Source organism: Prionailurus viverrinus, chromosome B4 (genome assembly GCF_022837055.1).
Source record: "Prionailurus viverrinus isolate Anna chromosome B4, UM_Priviv_1.0, whole genome shotgun sequence".
Classification (NCBI taxonomy): domain Eukaryota; kingdom Metazoa; phylum Chordata; class Mammalia; order Carnivora; family Felidae; genus Prionailurus; species Prionailurus viverrinus.
Window position 1 is genome coordinate 127052673 of NC_062567.1, and position 20002 is coordinate 127072674.

A 20002-nucleotide genomic window follows, 5' to 3' on the forward strand; every position below is an offset into this window, starting at 1 on the left:
AAAAAGTACCCATCGTCCTTCTCCTCTCTGGCCCTTCCCGCCGCGTCCCACACCACACACCTGCACGCGGCTGAGTCTGCCTGTCCAGGACCCCCCACACTGTGTAACTTGTGGTTTCTCCTCCGCAGAGAAGGCTACAGATGGCTCCCTGCAGAGCGAGGACTGGGCCCTCAACATGGAGATCTGTGACATCATCAACGAGACTGAGGAAGGGTGAGGCCTGCAGGCGAGGCGGGGGGGGGGGTGGGGGACGGGTTGGCCAGCCAGCCTCAGTGCAGCCTGCCTCTTGCCACAGAGCCCCTCCTCATTCCCACCCCTCCTGGAGTGCAAGGGGAGACCCTCCTGGGGTCCTCGGTGCCAGGAGGGCTGCAGAGGTCCTCTGAGTCCCACCCCAGGCAGGAGTGTGGCATCTTAGACATTTTGGAACAAAGATTCCATCCAATGCTGTCATGAGATGGACAGGGGACCCAGAGATGCCCTTGGGGGGCCACCAGCCCACACGGCCTCTCTCAGGTCACAGCCTGGCCAATTGGACCTCTTAGGACATCACCTGGGCCACATCCTTGTGGGACGCGGCCAGCTGGTGGCTCCCAGCACTGGGACATGGCCCCAAGCACTGTTCTGCACCATATGGGCTGGAAGGGGGAGGGAGACTCCCAGCTTTCTTTGTGAGCGAGAACAGACTTTCATTTCCTTAAGATTTGGACCAGCAGGGGAGGGGGCCTGAGGGGGTCAGGGGACATGGAGAAGGCAGTGACAGTGAAGCAGAACTGAGAGCCCATCGGCATTAGCCTTTGCCAAGCATTTCCGGTACACAGGTCACCCCAGGACACATGCTGTGGAGGAGGCATCGTGGTCTGGGCTCTTGGTCTCTGACTAGCACTCTCTGACCAGCTGTGTGACCTTGGGCAAGTCACTGTACCCCCCTAGGTCTTTGTCATCAGAGGCAAATATCTCTTTTAGATTCTTCCAGTGGTAAGCCCAAAGTCCCGAGGGGAGCAGAGAGGGAAAGCAGGGTCACTGTCCTCAGGAGAACCCAGGAGGGTGGGAAGAGGTGGGACCACAGTCGTGGGGAAGTACGGAACGATCTGAGAAATCAGAATCAACAGCTGGAGCGGGACCTCATTTCGCTCTCCATTTTTCACTGGGATAATCCAGCTGGTCTGCGGGGTCCTTCTCAGCCAAATGGTCCCTTTGTGGGGAAAGTGAGCCCAGGCAGCTGGAAGCGGGCGGCAGGCAGGGAGCACCGAGGACAGCACACAGTGGCTACCGGCACCTTCCAGCATCCCCAGCGGGGGGCAGACCGCAACGGCAGGGCCACCGAGATAAAAGATGGGGGGCGGACAGGCTCAAGGAGCCCCTGAGAGGGCCTGGGGCTGCACAAACCCCCTGGAGAGGCAAGTCACCATCTCCCTTATAAGCGTTGGCAGAACTGGGGCTCGTGCGTACTCGGGTTCAAGCGCATATGCTGTTGACTTGAGCACTTCCTGTGTTCCAGGCACTGCTAACCCTAACCCTAACCCTAACCCTTGGCCTTGAATCTCTGGTCTAGGTCTACCCCCCAGTGGGTTGTGGCCTCCCTGCCGTCCAGTCTGGGCTCCTAGCCGGGTACTGAGCGCAACAGGCCCACAGCAATGGCACACAAGCCTGGACTTCTGATTCCCAGTGCTGTGCCCTCTCTCTGGGCCGCTCTGAAACGTGGAAACAAGTCCCTTTCGAGGGTGACGGCCTGCCCCAGGGCATTGGTTGAAAACTACCCCCACCCTTCTGGGACAGGGGCCCACCCTGTCAGGGACCATGGTCCCTCACCCCACGTGTCCTGTGTGTCCATCACACCCTTGACAGGCCTCCGTGGCTCCTCCACCTTGCCTGCCGCCTTCGCTCATGTGGGGGGACCCGTGTCTGGGTTCCTGACTTTCCTGACCCGCTCTTGACGGGCTCATCACTGAACAGACAGATGTCTGGCAGACAGCAGGACTGGCCCAGGGGCCACTCCCCAGCCTAGGAAATGTTGCTCATGCTCCTGTAGCGTACAGGGCTCTGGGAGGCCAAGTGTCAAGAGAGGACATGGTGCCCCCTCTTTGGGGGGCATCTTCTCAGCCAGGGAGCCCCAGGTGGGTGTCGTGTGACAGTGTACACCAGGGAGATGGGGGACTGGGAGTCGTGGGCGAGGCAGATTTTAGACGTGGAAGTTGGGGGCCACAAAGGCTTTTAGGCCAGAGCATCGGGGCAACATTGATTTCACCTGCACAGAGCTGAAGGGCAGGACATAGGGGTGAGGCCACCAGCGTGCGTGGGCTGGGCGACAGATGGGGCAGGGAGGGCAGGCTGCCACCAGAGCCTTCAGGGCTCCCCCTGCACAAGGTATGTCCACCCTCCCTACCGGGATGGCCTGGACCTCTTCAGCCTCTCCCTCCACCTCCCCGCACGGCCTCCATCCAGTCCCTCCCGCCTCTGCCTGAACCACTTCCCTCCTCCCCTCAGCTGGTTCCATCTCATCCTTCACGCCCAGCCGTGATGCCACCCCAGAGAGGACTCCCCTGACACCCACTCACTCTTACTGCGGGCCGCCCTTCTTTCCCACAGTGATGTGGGTCTCCCTGGTCATGTGGTCCTTGAGAGCAGACCCGCACGTTCACCAGTGTGTCCCCAGCACCCAGCATGGTGCCAGCATGTGTGACTACTTAATAAGACCTGAGTGGAAGTGTGGGTGGAGAGAGGAAGTGGCCAGGATGAGGCCCCAGGACTCTGCCCACACGTTATTCGTTTATAAACCCCAGTGTGCATCAGGAATCCTTGGGGGTGTGATGAGTATACAGATCCCGGGAGAGCTTGGTTCAGGGACCTAGGGTGGGAGCCCTGGGTTTTGCGTTTTTAACAAACCCTCATACCTCCCCCCAAGAGGATTCTGGTGCAAGGGATCTGGAGAATCTCTGCCAAGTATTCATGCCCTACTGAGGACTTTGGCAGAGCAGGCAGTTTGTGTTGTGATTAGAACCTGTGTGTTCAGCAGGAAACAGGACACAGGAAAGATGGATGAGTGGCTGGCTTGGATGGATGGGATGAGATGAATGGGATGGAAGGATGGATGGATGGATGGATGGATGGATGGATGGATGGATGGACGGACGGACAGATGGACGGATAGACAGACAGAACCAGGGCTGTCAGGAAGCCCGTTTTCCAGGGCTTCCTGATCTTAGGTAGGTGGCCCCATGTGTTGAATAAGAAGGTTCCATTCCTCAGCGCATCCTTCCTTTTGTCCTTCTTGTGCCCAGTCCCAAAGATGCCTTCCGAGCAGTGAAGAAAAGAATTGTAGGGAATAAGAACTTCCACGAGGTGATGCTGGCTCTCACGGTGAGTGCCCCGTCCATCCGTCTGTCCCTCCATGGTAGAGCCACACCTCCCCCAGGCCTAGCAGGACTCCCAGCCACCGTGGGGCTCCTCTTCCAGGGGTTGAGAAGGAAAGGTCTGTGGGCAAAGCGCTGTCCTGTCTACAGTGCTGGCAGACACGGAGTGGCCATTTGGCAAAGTTCTCTCCAACTTCCTGGCATGGGGAGCAGACACCCTGAGGCCCACATCCCTCCAGACCCAGTCACGGAGAGCCCGTGCCAGAGGACCTGCCAAGTGACACAGAAGCTCGGTGAACCCAGAGCTCAGCAGGGCAGAAAGCCTGGCCGGGCAAATTGGGCACTTGGATGTCCTGGAAAGTGTGCATAAAACAAATGCCGGTGGCCAAGGACGGGCCAGGCGAGAGGGGGCATCCTGGCTGTCGGAGGGGTTTGGCTGCGAGTGGAGACAGCACTCTGTCCCGGGGTCCCCAGCAGCACTTACATCAGGTGAATCCGGCTAAAGAGCAGGGCACTTCCAGCCAGGAAGGGAGAACAAGAAACGAGGAGGGAAGTTCAGCGCCTGGTCCTGGGGCTGCAGGGTCACCATGGGATTATGGAAGTTCACTGTGGTTTCCATTTGGAGAGCCACCCTCCCTCCAGACTGTATTCGGCTCAGAAGCAGCTTCAGGACAGGCTTCTGTGGGTTCTGAGGCCACTCGGTGAGGGGCCACTAGTGAGCACACCAGCCCCCGAGTCGGGGCACTGTCCCCACTTCTCCGTGTTCCAGGGTCTCACTTGAGAGGGCCCCTCCCGTACTCAGCCTCTCCTCCGGGATGGAGGCCGAGTGCAAGGGTCCTGGGCACTCCTGCTCACGGGCCCCTCACGGCCTCCAGGTCTTGGAAACCTGCGTCAAGAACTGCGGGCACCGCTTCCACGTGCTGGTGGCCAGCCAGGACTTTGTGGAGGGCGTGCTGGTGAGGACAATCCTGCCCAAGAACAACCCACCCACCATCGTGCACGACAAGGTGCTCAACCTCATCCAGGTGAGCGCGGGCAGGCCGGGCCAAGCTCCGTGCCAGCCGCCTTCCGGGGTGGGGAGAGAGCTTCGGGCCTGGCCGGGCAGCAAGGCGCCCCCACCATCGCTGCTCTTCCGTCTGCTTCCAGCTCCTTCTCACGTGGGGCTGTCTTGGTGTCCGCTGACTGGAGGTTCTGAGTGCGGGGAGGGGGCTTAGCGGGGGCTATGTGGGCGCGGCGGTCCGAGGACCAGCGAGTCAGGGCATCTCTGCTCTCTGGGGGCGGATAGGTGGGCTCGCGGGGGAGATGGCGAGCAGTGGTTACCGGCCGTGTCCCCCTGTCCCCTCTCAGTCCTGGGCTGACGCGTTCCGCAGCTCGCCCGATTTGACGGGTGTGGTCACCGTCTACGAGGACCTGCGGAGGAAGGGCCTGGACTTCCCGATGACTGACCTGGACATGCTGTCGCCCATCCACACGCCCCAGAGGGTGAGGAGATTCATCCCTCGGGAGCAGCGGGGAGGGCAGGTGGGGGAATTACCAAGCAGGTTCCCCAGCTGCTCTCTGACGCGCTTGCCCGCCTCGCTGATCCCGGTTTTTGCCCTCTAGACCGTGTTCAGCTCAGAGGCGCCATCAGGGCAGAATTCTGTGGGCCCTGATGCCAGCCATGGAGGAGACTCCACCCAGCACACCGCCCCCCTGCCCGTCCCGGCCGCACTCCCCAGTGACACACCCATCACGCCAACCCCTGAGCAGGTAAACAAGCCTGAGTCAGAGCCACGCGGGGCAGGGAGGGCCCCTCTCGGTATGGAAATTTCTATCCTCACAGCGGCCCCACTGGGTATGTATCATTCTTCCTGTTTCAAAGACGAGACTTAGATAAACTCACTTGCCCAGAGCCGCACAGCTCATCAGAGATGGTGGTGGGATTCAAGCTCAAGTCTGTCTGACTCCCAGCAGGCTCGGTCCTGCACCTTGGCTGTTCTCCAAAGTGTGTGCCCCACGGAGCCCCTCAGGCAGCACTGGGGAGAGTAAGTGCCCAGTAGGTGGCCCCTTCGGCAACAGCGTCTTCGTCGTCTTTGGGTGGTTTGTTTATGTGCTCAAATACGATTTCATCTGAACAGAGGTTCTGGCTAAAAACAGTTTTAAAACATCTGCACAAAAAATTTTTTTAAACCCTTGCTCTGCACCCATGATGCTTCCCACAGAGCTCCAAGAAGAAGGTTTGAGGTGTAGTGTAAGATTCCAGGGGCCGGGGCTCCGTGAGTAGCCCTGCAGGATTACCCACAAGACTCACGACGCACTGACTTAGCTTCTGTCCCTCAGTTTCTTCCTCCTGGAGTGGGGGGCAAGGCCACCTGGCAAAGCCGCCTGCCCCCCAAGGGATATCTGCAGCCATCACCAAAATAAGCTGGATACATGCTCATTTCATGTATTTATTTTTAAGTTTATTTATTTAAGTAATCTCTGCACTCAGCATGGGGCTCGAACCTACGACCCTGGGATTAAGAGCTACATGCTCTACTGGCTGAGCCAGCCGGGCGCCCCAGTGTACCCCCATTTTAGACGTGGCTGTTGGGGTGTGAGCTGAGGCCTTGTGTTGTCGGCATGCCCACTTTTGAGGTGTGTTATGAACTTTAGACCCATCGTACCAGCTACACGTGAAAGCTTAGCTGTTAAAGATACTGGCAAGAGAGACACAGGTCTGTGATGGAAACAAAGTGAAACTTGACCTTCCAGAGTGGACCCACTAATCTCCTGTAGTGTCTCATCTGGACTTATGAACAAACCTGCCAGCAGCCCCTCACACCCCAACCTATCTGGAGAGAAGCTTCTGTACTGGGTATCTCACAATAAGTTATAAAATCACCTCCCAGAGTCACAAATATTACTAGAAAAGTTTTCCTAACTGGACATACAATTAAAGTGGTATAAAACCTGTAAAATCACCCTGTGATCCAAATTTCACGTAGCCTAGTTATGCTTTTAACCTTTTTGCCTGAAGTCTGACGTCGGCGTGGATTAAGCCTGATGACATCCAGGGTAAGAAGGTTCTCGTTAAACAAAACTGAGTAGGCGGTGTTTAGTTTCCAACTCCCCTCTTGTCTCCTGGGGCATGTTAAAGCTTCCAGGCATCCAGTGGTATCACTCCCAGACTCTGTTGTAATTAGGTCCCATCGGACCCGGACACACTGGGCTTGTGGTCAGTAGTCTTTCCACTCATTTATACCAAGAGTGTTCATTAAATCGGCCAAATGTACCAAACGTGTCCTGGGGTTTGGAAGGTGTCTGTGACCCGTAGTTACTACCTGTGTCTGCACCCGCATTTCTTCATCTATAAAGGCTGGGATAATGATACGTGCCTCGTAAGATTGTGGTAAAGTTTAATGAGCAACAAAAGTTAAATGCTTGGCATTTGGTAGGTGGTTAATAAATGGTGGCTGCTGTTACAGGCATCGTAAATTTGTATACTGACTCTCGTAATCTGAAATCTGCTAGGTCACATGCAGTTCTCAGAACGTAAGCCACTTAATAACTGGACCCATAAGGTATTCCATGGCCAAGGTTCTTCGTCCAGATTAATTTTAGAACCTCCTTACCAGGGCGCCTGGATGGCTTAGTCAGTTGAGCGTCCGACTTCAGCACGGATCGTGGTATCACAGCTTGTGAGTTAAAGGCCTGCATTGGGTTCTCTCCGTGTCAGCAGCATGGAGCCCACTTGAGGTCCTCTTGTCTCCCTCTCTCTCTGCCCCTCCCCCACCCATGCTCGCTCGCTCTCTCAAAAATCTTTTAAGTTTAAAAAAAAAAAAAAAAGGACTTTCATACTGATGCCTTACTAGACATTCACAGTGTCCACAGAGTTCCTGAGACCAAGCACCCCACAAAGCCCCACAGCATAAGACACTGGACCAGTGGCCCTTCGCCACCTCACCCATGTGGAGACTGTGCAGCCTGATTTACGCTGATTCCCCAAGCTGACACCCTGGAACCCTTTGATCACTGAAAACCTGCTAACATGGTTTTAACAAGTGCTAAATCTGAGTTTCACACTCAAGGTGGGGCGTGGCACTCATGCTTGAAAGAGCCCAGGACACCAGAACAGACCAGGAGGAGCAGACCAGGAGCAAGTCCTGTCCTCACAGAAGAGGAGAGGGGAGTAAGCTGTCATCCTAGGCAGGAAGGCGGCCTGCTGATTCCCTCCTCTCCCCTGGGCGGGGAACTGCCCTCCAGGGCCTCGTTAGCTGCCATCTTGGCCCCAGGAGATGCTGGAGCCCTGCAGCCGCACTCTGTGGTGCATTTACCTTCAGCTTCTTTCCTTTTGGCCTTCCCTGAACCAGGCTCCCCAGTTTAGAGATGGTAACGGTCGGTAGAGCTCTGTGAGGGGGTCTCTGGGGGGTGGGGCAGTCCCACCACAGACCTCTTCGTGCCGCGCTGTGGCCCAGGAGCCAAAAGGGTCCTGGCGGGTCAGCTCCCCTGGGCTAATGGCACCAGCCTGTCCTCGTGAGCAGCGCCCCTGGCCCCCTGGCCTCTCTCACCAGGGCCGACCGTGTGTTTCAGATCGGGAAGCTGCGCAGCGAGCTCGAGATGGTGAGTGGGAACGTGAGGGTGATGTCGGAGATGCTGACGGAGCTGGTCCCCACCCAGGCAGAGCCTGCAGACGTGGAGCTGCTACAGGTGAGCAAGCACCCAGCGGTCCACACACATTTCTCCCCCACCCACACTGCAGCTTTCGTGACTTCCTCTGAACTCCTTGGTCACAGTGGGAGGGGTTAAAACCAGGGACTCCAGGGGCACCTGGGTGGCGCAGTCGGTTAAGCGTCCGACTTCAGCCAGGTCACGTTCTCGCGGTCTGTGAGTTCGAGCCCCGTATCGGGCTCTGGGCTGATGGCTCAGAGCCTGGAGCCTGTTTCCGATTCTGGGTCTCCCTCTCTCTCTCTCTGCCCCTCCCCCGTTCATCCTGTGTCTCTCTCTGTCCCAAAAATAAATAAAACGTTGAAAAAGAAAAAAAAAAAATTTAAAAAGAAAGAGCTGCTGTTTTAAAAAAAAAAAAACAAACCAGGGACTCTGGACCCCAGCACTGCCATTTTCTAGTGGGAACAAAATGGCCCCTCCTGCCCCAGCTTCCTCATCTGTAAGATTGTTCTAATAAGAGCTTTTAAGGTCTGAGTGTGACATGAGAATTAAATAAGGCTTTGCATGTAAAACACCAGCCCTGGGCCTGGTTCCGAGTAGGCCCCCAGTCAATGGTATTGAGGAGAAGCTTGGAGGTGGGATTTCCCCCCTTCCAGGATTTGAAGCTTAGCAGGCAGGTATGGGAGCAGCGCCGGCGTTGAGAGTAAAGAGCAGGTGGTCTTGGGCCCTGGGGCAGGTGCAAGCCACCGGCTTTCTCTCCAAATGTCACATGTATTCCCGCAGTCCCATCCCCAGCTGGGAGCCACTGAAGGCACCACCCCACCCATGGAGGTCAGTTCACAGAGGTGCCAAGAAAGCGGGGGGGGGGGTGGTGTGTGCAGCGACCAAGGCCCAGGAATCACCAGGTGTGAGTGCTGGGTTGACATGGGGACAGCTCACAAGCAATGAGCACTTCCTGCACACCAGGCTCTGATGTAAACACTTGATACGCATTCATTCTTCACTCCGTCCTCACCGCACCCAGCAGCAGATGGGTTCTCTCATTATCCCCATTTTCTAGATCAGCCAACTGAGGCAAAGAGAGGTCATGGAATGTGCCCAGGGTCATGTGGCTGGTAAGCAGCAGAACTCGAGCCCAGGAGCCTGGCTCCAGCCGCTGCTTTTCGGCTGCTGAGAGGGGTGGGTACGGAAGTGGGAACAAAGCCACAAGTGTGCTTGGTCACAGGAGGAAGAGAGGGGAGGCCCACAGAGTGTTGAAAGTGGCTCCGGCCCGCCCTGCCCCACAGTAAAGGCAGATGAGGAAATCCTCAGAGGGGGTGGGTAACAGGGTCTGAAAGAGAACCCAGGTCAATGTCGGGGCAGTGTCTGGTCTTCATGGGGCCTCTAGGAGGAACGTGCCAGCACTTGGCCACAGTCAGCAGTTCCAACGACCGTTTGAACCTCAAGACCTCAACCCAGGGGGTGCCTGGGTGGCGCAGTCGGTTAAGCTTCCGACTTCAGCCAGGTCATGATCTTGCGGTCCGTGAGTTCGAGCCCCGCGTCAGGCTCTGGGCTGATGGCTCAGAGCCTGGAGCCTGTTTCCGATTCTGTGTCTCCCTCTCTCTCTGCCCCTCCCCCATTCATGCTTTGTCTCTCTCTGTCCCAAAAATAAATAAAAACGTTGGGAAAAAAAATTAAAAAAAAAAAAAAAAAAAGACCTCAACCCAGGTGCCTGTCCACCTTGTGACAGGTACCTGAAGAAAGAAGAAGTCAGTCTTACAAAGGAAGAACTTCGAATGCTGTGGCTTTTTTTTTTTTTTTCTTTCTTTCCCAAAGGAGTTTCAACATGTAACTTGCTGATTACAGATCCGTCACAGACATGGCGACTCAGTGCCATGGGGGGTCCTGGAACAGGAGGACATTAGTGGGAAAACAGCGACACTGGAAGAAAGTCTGGAGTTGAGCTCATAGGGCTGGGCTGGCGTTCACATCTTTGACAAATGCCAAACTGAGAAGCCGGGTGAAGGGGTTACGGGAACTCGACTACCTTGGCAACATTTCTGCAGATCTGAAATTATTCCAAAGTAAAGAAGTCTTTAAAAAGAAATTAGTGGAAACAATGAGGCAGAAATTCAAAATCGGGGTTCACAGGTAACAGTTGGAGTCCTCTAGTTCATTTATTTAGGTTTGGTGACAGAAAGATCCCCGTCACCCAGAGAAATGGCGATTTGTTTCACCGGCCCCTTGGGGGTCTTGGTTTTTCAACCGAGCAAAAGTGGCAGCTGGAACCGTAATACCAAGTCTGCATGCAGCCAGGTTAAGCCAGCAGCCCCGCCTCACATGTTACTTGTCTCCTGCATGTTCAGTATTGGTGTAGAACACCGGACGTGGGAGCCAGAGGCTTGTTTGCGGAACCCCAAAAGCTGTCCTGGGAGCTTGGAGTCCGGTTTGGAAACCCCTCCATCCTCCAAGGCGGCACAAGGGCTGGGGCCCGGCCCCTGGCGATGGCCTCACTCTGGGCCCAGGGACTATGGCCATCTCCCTTCCTGCCTCCTCAGGAGCTCAATAGGACGTGCCGAGCCATGCAGCTGCGGGTCCTGGAGCTCATCCCCCGAATCGCCAATGAGCAGCTCACGGAGGAGCTGCTCATCGTCAACGACAACCTCAACAACGTGTTCCTGCGCCACGAACGGTAGGCCGGCCGCCCCCGCCCTCTCCCTCCCCTGGCTCCCTGTTCGCACCGTCTGACCTCCTGTGGTCTCCCCCCTTCCCCGGCGTGTCCTCAGCTGTCTCCTTCCCCGGGGGGGCATGAAGTCCGCCCAGCCTTCCAGCCACCTCTCCTCTCCCTGCCAGGATCCGCCCTGCTGCCGTGTCCCTGCGTGTGGGCCTGGTCTGTCCTTGCTCACTCTGCCACTGCCTGACTCTGGGGCTGTGGACCAGTTACTTGACTTAATTACGGCCCTTTGACTCTTTGACTTCACACTGCACACAGCTCATTTAGGCAGGAAAATAATTTATTAGGAGAATAGCCTTTATGAAATGGGAAGCTTTCAGAATCCAGAAAAGAGCGAAACACTGAGGCCTCCCAGCAGAGTAGGAAAGAAAGATCCCAGGGCGGCCCTGGGGACTGGGGGCAGAAACTCCCAGGCCACGTCCCCAGGGTGCTGCCATCAGTAAATGGGCCCCGCACAGTTGCCCACTTTGTGTCATTCTGTTCAAGAGAAGCTGATTGGCTCAGCTTTGTCATTCCCACTGGGTGGAGAAGGGAAAAGGGGCCCTTGAAGGGTCACAAGGAGATGGGGGAGGAGCAGTTCCCCAGAGGGCACTCAGGTGCTAATACAGAGAAGGGGTGCCAGGCTCTCTGTATCTGAAAACGAGGTCCACGGCGGTACCTGCCCTATGGGGTGATGCACTTAGCAACCAGGGGTCCCTGGGTCACAACACAGTTATTCCAGCCTTCTCCAGCCCTTGTTCATCTCACATCTTTGTCCATCAACACACAGGTGATTCTGAGTCCCTTGAGAGTGGGGCGGGGCTGCCGTGGGCCACGTCTACGCGGCCTCTCCTGCTCGTTGTCTCAGTGGAATAGAAGTGTCCCTTTCTGCCATTTTGGGGTGTGGGCTGAGGTGGCCCAAGGACCCAATCTGGGGATGACTGGGACCCCCTGACACCCACAGGCATCAGGCCTGGCCTGATATCCTATGCCTACTGCCTCCTAGTCCACAGTCATACTCAGTCTTCACCGGGGCTTCGCGTCTGGGAGGCAGGTTCCACCGTCGTCCCCTTGTAAAAGACGAGGCCGAGCTCCAGAAGGGACGTTAATGTACCCACCGTCATTCAGTAAGTGACAGGACCAGGACTCAGCAGACCACGGCCTTCTCCACCCACCTCAGCAGCCCCTTGGCGTGTCGGGAACGTTTCAGGGAACAGAACTCACCTTTGCCGTGTGCCGTGCATCCGCATTTTCCTGTCTGTCCTGGCCCGTCCCTGTGTGTGTGCCGGTCACGACCGGAGTGGGCAGGCAGTCGAAAATTCCAGTTGGGACACTCTTGCCAGTGAACGAGGGGCACTGTTACCCATCCCCCAGGGATACACCAGCAGGGATACGCATCCCGGGCGTAAACTGGGTCTGTCACCCTAATCGTGACCCGCCAGGTGGATTGGGAGGCCTGCAAGTGTGAGGAACCCTGCCCGGGCTGGGCTGTGCTCAGGGGCCTCTCTGTCTCTCTGACTCGGCTCGTTTCTGTCTTCGTAGGTTTGAACGGTTCCGAACGGGCCAGACCGGCAAGGTAAAGGCGCTTTTCTATGACCAGATCATGCCCGTGCTGATGTGGGAGAGGAGGGCTCCCTCCCCAGACAGCCTGCACGGGATGTGCCCTCTTGTCCAGACTCCTAGAGAAGTCCCCTTCTAACTTTTTATGTCACTGTCCCTTTAAGGTAGCTAAGGCCCCGCTACCAGCTAATGCCGGCTTCCCAACCCCCCAGGGGGTGCAACTGAGCTAGGGGCAGAGCAGGGAAGACTCCCTCATTCCCAGACAGAGCTGCCAGGGCCCTGGTGGCACGTCCCCCAGCAACGGCGGCATCTTCCTTCTCCCCAGGCCCCGCAGGAGGCCGAGGCGGCGGCCGACTTGATCGACATGGGCCCTGACCAGGCGGCCACCAGCAGCCTCTCGTCCCAGCTGGCGGGAATGAGTAAGTTCAGGGTGGGGGTTCTGGCCGAGGGCGCACGACGGTGCTGCGGGCACCCCTCACTTTTGGGGGTGCCCTCCCAGTTTGGGGCCGGAGCGCCAACAGCAGAGCGTTGGCCCAGACCCCGCCTCGCTGGGCTGAACCCCACTGCGAGGTCGGGCACCCAGGACCAAACACGTGGGGCTCTTCCCCTCACAGCCCACAGCTCCTGAGCCCCCCGGGCCTCAGGGGCCCCCTGTTCTGTGGTCGCCCCTCGACACTGAATTCTCCGTGGCCTGAGCCATCGAGGCGAGCTTGGCCTAGTCGCTTGAACGCCCTCCGCCCCCTCTCCTGTGTAAAGGGCAGCAATGGGCCCTTCCTTGTGGGTCGTCGTGAGGACTGAGTAAGCTCACACATGAAAGGGCCCCAGGTCGCACCAGGCCCGGGGTGCGCTCCCGGGACACGCTAGCAGGTGCCATCGTCGTCACTGTGACTGGTTTTCACGCCGCTGGCTGTCTGCTTGTGCTGAGCCCCGGAAGTACGTCAGAGCCCATTCTGAATCACTAATGCGAGGCTGCTGGAAAACCCAGCTGCGCGTGTGATCGCCAGCCCACCGCACTGCCGTGTCCTGTGCCAGATGCGGTGGGCAGCGTTTTACTCGTTCTCACAGCTGCCCCGGGAGGGGGCCTGTGACTCCACCTCAGGGGGAGGAAGTCACGTACCCACGGCCCCTCAGCCAGCAGGGACCTGGCTGCCCCATTCGGATACCCGCGCTGTCCCGCCCTGCACCCACCCCCGCCGCCCCCCTGCTTCTCCAGAACCGTCCCTGGGCCTAGCAGCTCAGCCGCTGCCCAGTGTGCAGGGCCCTTCACGTCCCCTTCTGTCTCTGCAGACCTGGGCTCCAGCAGCGTGAGGGCTGGCCTGCAGTCTCTGGAGGCCTCGGGCCAACTGGAAGGCGAGTTTGACATGTTTGCGCTGACCCGCGGCAGCTCTCTGGCTGACCAACGAAAAGAGTGAGTGGCCCAGCCCCACCCTGTCCCCTGCATTGCGGGCTCCCCATCAGGGCAGAGCCTCTCCGGGCCCCTGAACCCAGCTGCGTGGCACGCCGTGTGGAGGGACACACAGTCTGCTGTCTGCACCCCCTCGGGATGGCAGAGCTCCCACCCCTAGGTCAGTCCCTAGTGGCCCCAGAGGCAGACTTCGTGCCCCACGAGCAGGCCTGGGGGGAAGAAGGGACGCCTGTGGTTTGATGAGCAACGGTGTGCCAGAATCTCACATAATCTGATCAGATGAGGAAACTGAGGCACTGAGAGGCCGAGTCATTTGCTCCGAGTCAGACCATTGATATGTGGCAGCACTAGGATGGGAGCCCAGGGCTGCTTGCTCCCAAACAGTGTCCTGCCTGGCCTCTCCCCACCACACCCCCCAGGGCAGGCAGAGAAGATCCCTGATAAAACCTCAGGGACTTGTCTAGTCATTTCTGTTGCTGCCTAGCCACCCTTAGTGCCCCAAGAAGTCCCTGTTGCCCCACCTGGGTCTGCTCCCTCTGCCCCAGGGCTGGGGTTCTGTCCTTTGCTGAGCTGGTGTTTTCAGGGAGGTGCTTTTGGCAGCCACGGCAGGCCCCTTGCCTCGACGTCTCGGGACTGGCCCCACACAGGCTTGGCAGGGGAAGCAGTTTGCTTGGTACTCTCAGCCCTTTGCTCAGGACCCTGGACTGCGCCACGGGCAGCCAGGATTTACAGCCAAGGAAAGCTCTGGATTAAGGGACTCCCTCAGCAGATGCCCCAGCCTCCCCGGTGGTCATTCTGGTCACTTGAATGGCCTTTGGCCTTCCCACCTTGCCCTGTCTTTGGGAACTGTCAGTGGGCCTCTGAGGGCCCAGCCATGCCCTGTCCACACCACACATCCAGGTCAAATCTGATAGGCTGCAGCTGGCCCTGCCTGCTGCCCGGACCAAACCCTGGGCTGTGAGCAGCGTTTTTAGTCTGGGCAGTCTGCGCTCACGAGGCCCAGTGCTCACGGACCAGCAGCTCACAGTTGCCATGGAGTTTGGGGCACGGAGAAGCCACTGTGCGGGTGGAAGCTAATGGGTCCACCGGGATGTGCAGCCGGGAGGGCCGCCCGCCCGCCCGCTAGGCCCCAGCAGGCAGCATGCTGGCCATGCTGGAGAGCCCCTGGCAGTCGGCCCGGCTCGCCAGCCCGGTGAGGCTTGCTGTTGCTCTGTCACTCCCTTGAGAAGCAGGCCCTGGGGGGCAGAGGAAGGCGTCCCCAGCGCCCGCAGTGTCATGGGGAGGAAGGTGCACACACCGCCGCCGTGCGGTGCTTATGGCCGCCCTGGATGGGGGTGCCGGGCACTGTGGACACACACGTGGTGGCAGGTGGCTCTGCAGAGGGTGCTCAGGCCTGGACCTCGGGGATAAGGAGTCGGGAAGGCCGTTTCGGGCCATAGGAGCAGTGTGTGCAAAGGCTCAGAGGCAGGGAGAGTGTGAGATGCTGGGGTGGGGGATGGGGAGGGGACATCTTGGACCTTCTCACGTCATGGGGTCCCCTGCAGGCCCTCCCTGGGTCCCTGGGGACTGGTTTCCACCTCAGCAGAAAGCACGTGGCAGGGACCAGAATGCCCTGGTGTCAAGTTCCTCTTTCCTTTGCTCCGCTTGGTGGTCCCTCCCTTAGGCTTCTGCTGGGTCTTCTAGCCCCAGGCCCGCCTGACTGCCCTGCCCCCTCCCCCCCGGGGGGGTGGGGGGGGCTCTTGAATTCTCTGAGGCCTTTTCTGCCCACCTGGAGTCTGGCCCACACCTCCTTCTGCCTTCCCGGCTCCTGCTTCCCTCCAGCCTGTGCCAGCTCTGCCTCTGCTCACCAGGAAACCAGCTCCTTGCCAGCCACACCCCAACCCCAGGTGGCACAGTCGTGGCCTCTCCAGCCGACCAGGCCAAGGACAGCGACAGGGAGCATCTCTCTAAGCCAGACGCACCCTAGCCAGGCTTTGCTGGAAGTAGGATGCTCTTCTGTATTGTCATCCTGGGGACACACTGCGCTTCCTCCCCAGTGCCGCTGTCATCCAAGTGGCCCCCGGGCCAGTCCCTGCCCACCAGCTTCACCACAACCTTCGGAGACACCCGGCCCAGCATCTGCGGCTGGGCCTGGGCGTGGGCCTTGCGGGAGCTTCCTCTATCCCGGGTGTCTTCACCTCCACTGCTGCAGGCATGGCCCCGGGGGGACGGCCAAGCTTCGGCCTGAGGGCTGTGGGGGCAGGAGAGACGGAAAAGCAGAGGTAGGGGCGAGGGCGTAACTAGGAAAGAATGTATTGTTCTTCTGAGTGAAGAAAAGCATTGATTCCTGTATATTCCTAGGTCTGAACATGCCTTATTCTGCCTTTTTCCACAATGCACCTGCCATGTCTTAGAAGGAAGGACAGCAAGGGGGCTACTTCCATACCGGGAGTGGGCAGGATGCATGGCTCAGTCTTAGACATCACTTCCTCCTCACCAGCTCTCAGGGCCCGGACTCAGCCGGGGATACCAAGCTCCAGGAGGGCGTGAGCACACCGCCCGCCACCCTGGCTTTCGGGTTGGCTCCAGCGCAGCCCTGCAGATCGTCCCTAGCCCAGGGATGGGCAGGAGCTGTGGAACTGCGGGTTGAGCTCATGATGGCACTCTTGCGGCCGCCTCCACAGGAGGGAGTGGACTCCAATGCCCTCAGAATGGCTGCCTGGGAATTTGGGGGTCTTCTCCCCAGAGGCCCTTTGAAGTGCCAGTCTCCCCCATTCCCAGGAAGGCCATTTGGCATCGCAAGGGTTTCGGTCGATAGGGTTCGGGTTCCTGAAGCCTCGAGCTGCCCGACACCACCCCCCACCCCCCACCCCCCACCCCCCACCCCCCCCCCCGCCCCCGGACCTTCAGGGCTTTCCATTTGTGATAGGGATTCTGCAGCTCACTTCTTCCCCTCAGAACTGGACCGAGCTGGTGCCGAGGCCCCGCCTCCTTCAGCTGACGCTCCAGAATGAGAAGAGCGGCTCCTTCCAAGAATCAGGGCTGAGTGCCCAAGGCCGCCGCCTCTGACGTCCCCCTGTAGCAGGCAGGAGAGACCCCCCTCCCGCCCCAGTCCTTTGCCACACAGCTTTCCCCTGACTCCTGCCTTATTCTCTCGCTCCCCGTGACTCACCTCACACACAGCAAACACCTTCCCTGTGCTCAGCCCCTGCCCTCTCTGCCCCGCCCAGCTGGTGGCATCCCCCAGGACAGTTAGTGTTTCTTTCTTTCTTTTTATTTTTGAGAGAGAGAGAGTGCAAGAGTAGAGGAAGGGACAGAGAGAGGAGGGGCAGAGGATCTGAAGCGGGTTCTGCACTGACAGCAGAGAGCCCCATGCAAGGGCTTGAACTCACGAGCCATGAGATCATGACCCGAGCCAAAGTCAGATGCTTAACCAACAGCCATCCAGGCGCCCCATCCCCCAGCACAGCCAAGACGGGGCAGGGGAGAGCTTCCTGCTGGGGCGCCACGCAGGATGGCACCATGTGGGATGGCGCCCCACCCAGCCATCTGCACATGTGTCTACAACAGCGAATGGAACTCTCCATCCAAAGGCAGCCTCGTACAGAACCACGATTTATTACCTTACAAAATGGAAGCTGCTCGGGGAGCCTGGGTGGCTCATTCGGTTAAACGTCTGATTCTTGATTTCAGCTCAGGTCAGGATTGTCACAGTCGTGAGATGTACCCCCACGTCAGGCTCCGTGCTGAGCGTGAAGCCTGCTTGGGAATCTTTCCTCCCCTCTTTGCCTCTCCCCTGCACCCGCTCTCTCTGTCTCTCAAAATGAACATTTTAAAAAAAGAGGAAGCTGTTCAAAGAAGGGTCTGGAGGTGGGAATTCTCCATGGGGATGGGGCACTGGCATGGTTTCTCATCCCTCGAGTTTGGCCGGATCCGATGAGAGCCATTGGTGAGCTTGCTCTTGGCCTTTGGCCAACGCCACCTTCCCTCACTTCTCCAGCCTTGGCTGCCTGTCATGGTCACACGTCTAAGCCCGGGTCTACCGTCTGCAGGCAGGCAGGCAGGCGGGCGGGTGGGCCTGCAGAATTGGAGCCCGTCCTGAGGCCTGCGCTGCCCCCTGTCCAGGCACCACCCGGGGCCACACAGGATGTGAGTCCAGCTCGCCCCTGCCCACCCGTGCATCCCGCCCTCGGTCAGCACGCCTGGTACCACAGGGCAGAGCTCATGGTCATGGCCTCTACATTTCAGGGTGAAATACGAAGCCCCCCAAGCAACAGACAGCCTGGCTGGAGCCCTGGATGCCCGGCAGCAGAACACTGGAGCGGTAAGCAGAGGGTCCTGCTGCCACCTTGTCCGGAAGGAGGGCCAGAGGATGCTTGCCCCCCGGCCCCACACCCCCACCCACCATGTGCTGGGCCCCAACGTGACACATCCCTCTCCTCATCTGGTTCCGTCACTGGCCCCTTGTAGCTAATGTGACACCTCCCATTTCACAGCTGAGGAAGCAGTCCGAGAGGTTAAGTCACCTGCCCAAGTTCACACAGCAAGGAAGGGCTAGAGCAAGGACTCAGAAAGCCCAGAGTCCCGCAGCCTGGCTTCCCAGCTGTGTGTCCGCAGACAGACTGCTGACCCGTAGCACGGTTTACAGTGGGGTGTGCGAGAGGGCGTGTTAAGGGGCTCGGCAGAGTTAGAGCTCCATCAGCATTGTACCTCCCCGCCTCCCTGGAGACCTGTTATTTGCAGGAGTGGGGACAGGGGGGACAAGAGAACATACCCTGAAACCTCAGGGAGGCCTCCAGGGGTGCCATTTTCATTCCATCGAATTGACTGACGGCGTATGGAGTGATAGCCACATGTCTGGCACTGCACACGCTCTGTGGGTGACCCCTCCCCCTTGGCAGGAACTCCAAGTACAGTTCTCACCCTTTGGATTTGTTCTAGATGCCCTTGGGGTGGGGGGAATTTCTGTTTCAGTAAATGGACAGAGTAGCTCCTCGGGAGGTGATTAGAAACGGCTGGGCCCAGGAGTCGGAGAGGCAGGGGGCAATGAAGGCAGACGGCCGGTGACAGCACAGGCTTCTGAGGCCAGGTGGGGCTGGGCGACAGGAGACAAAGCCTGAGGGGCAGCAGGGACCAGAGGGCCTCGGGTAGCCAGGAGGACCGTGTGAGGTGGAGGCCACGGCCAGGCTTGAGCAGAGGGGCACGTTTCTCTGTCCATTTTAGAAGAAACCAGCATGGAGGCTGGGAGAGCAGCTAGGAGGGAGTGGAAGTTGCCCAGTATACAAGTGGGTGGGGGGTCCTGGCGACTCCCCAGAGGCATCCCCAGCATCTCAGGAGTCATTCCCAAGTCAGAGCGGAGCCAGACCTGGAACACCGTGGAGGCAAGACCAGCTAGAGAGTCAGACGTCTCCCGTGTGTGCCATGTGACCCAGCACCAAGCACAGCACATTTGCACCTGCGTCTCAGGGCCTCCGGCTACTTTCCTTTGTAAGTGGCCATCTGTCACAGCCGTGCCCTGTGCCAGGCACCCTACAGCCCGCCCTTCTGAGCCATCACACAGACCCTTAGGTCGTGTTGTTATCCCCATTTACAGATGAGAAAACTGAGATCGAGAGGCCGGGCAAGTGAGGCAGCAGAGGTTAACATCCTTAGCTTGATGCCTGGCACAGAGTGAAGCGTTCAGTCTCCCTGGTGCTGCTGTGTGGCTTTCCCCACTTACCGACGAGAAAGCCCAGGCTCAGCATTGTGAGGTAGTTTGCCCGACACCTCACAGTCCTCGGTCCTGGCTCCATAGCCAGTGCCGGGAGCCGGAGCCCCAGATGGCCTGCACAGCTCTAAGGAACACAGGTGGACACTCCAGAAAATCTGGCTCCCAGATTCCAGATGCATCCGAAGGCTCTGGGAGCCGTCTGGAAGCACTTCCCTCTCAGGCCACCTGACCCCTCGTGGGCAGAGGCGAACTGCACAGGCACCCCTTCCGGTTGCAGATGAAGGACTGCAGCCCAGAGACAGGTGTCCCCGCCCCGGGGCTCAGAGCAACCCCGGGCATGACAGGAACTAGAACCCAGGTCTCCCGGCTCCTACACCACCTTCAGTTAGCCACAGGGAGGAAATACACACACACCTCTACTTGCAGGAAAGAGGAAGTTGGTAAATCATTGCTTATTCCTCTCTGATCACTTGAGAGATTGAAGCAGCACCTGCCCGCATCAGGGTATGATGTTCTTACAACTGTCAATAAACACCTGCTCCCAAGGTGCATGAGTCTGGCCGGGTGGTGGAGAGGCTTTCTCCCGTTAAACTGTCAGGACGGGACTCTGAGCGGCAAAGTAGAGAATGGAATCCAGTGCCAGCTCTCCTGGCAGCCAGTGTTTGCCCCCGGGGTTCACA

At 58.4% G+C, this 20002-nt stretch overlaps 1 protein-coding gene across 6 annotated transcripts in view; it reads left to right on the plus strand.

Moving 5' to 3' along the window:
- TOM1 (target of myb1 membrane trafficking protein) overlaps nt 1-20002 on the plus strand; it is a 43399-nt gene that overhangs the window by 19584 nt on the left and 3813 nt on the right. For 5 of the 6 annotated variants that reach the window (XM_047867027.1, XM_047867028.1, XM_047867030.1 and 2 more), the window contains 11 exons: nt 129-213; nt 3279-3357; nt 4226-4375; nt 4698-4832; nt 4953-5099; nt 7902-8018; nt 10514-10647; nt 12211-12244; nt 12554-12647; nt 13516-13636; nt 17861-17936. In XM_047867027.1, coding sequence (XP_047722983.1) covers nt 129-213; nt 3279-3357; nt 4226-4375; nt 4698-4832; nt 4953-5099; nt 7902-8018; nt 10514-10647; nt 12211-12244; nt 12554-12647; nt 13516-13636; nt 17861-17936 — 1172 coding nt within the window. The remainder of the gene's footprint in view (nt 1-128; nt 214-3278; nt 3358-4225; nt 4376-4697; nt 4833-4952; nt 5100-7901; nt 8019-10513; nt 10648-12210; nt 12245-12553; nt 12648-13515; nt 13637-17860; nt 17937-20002) is intronic. The other variant, XM_047867031.1, reaches the window with a different exon arrangement.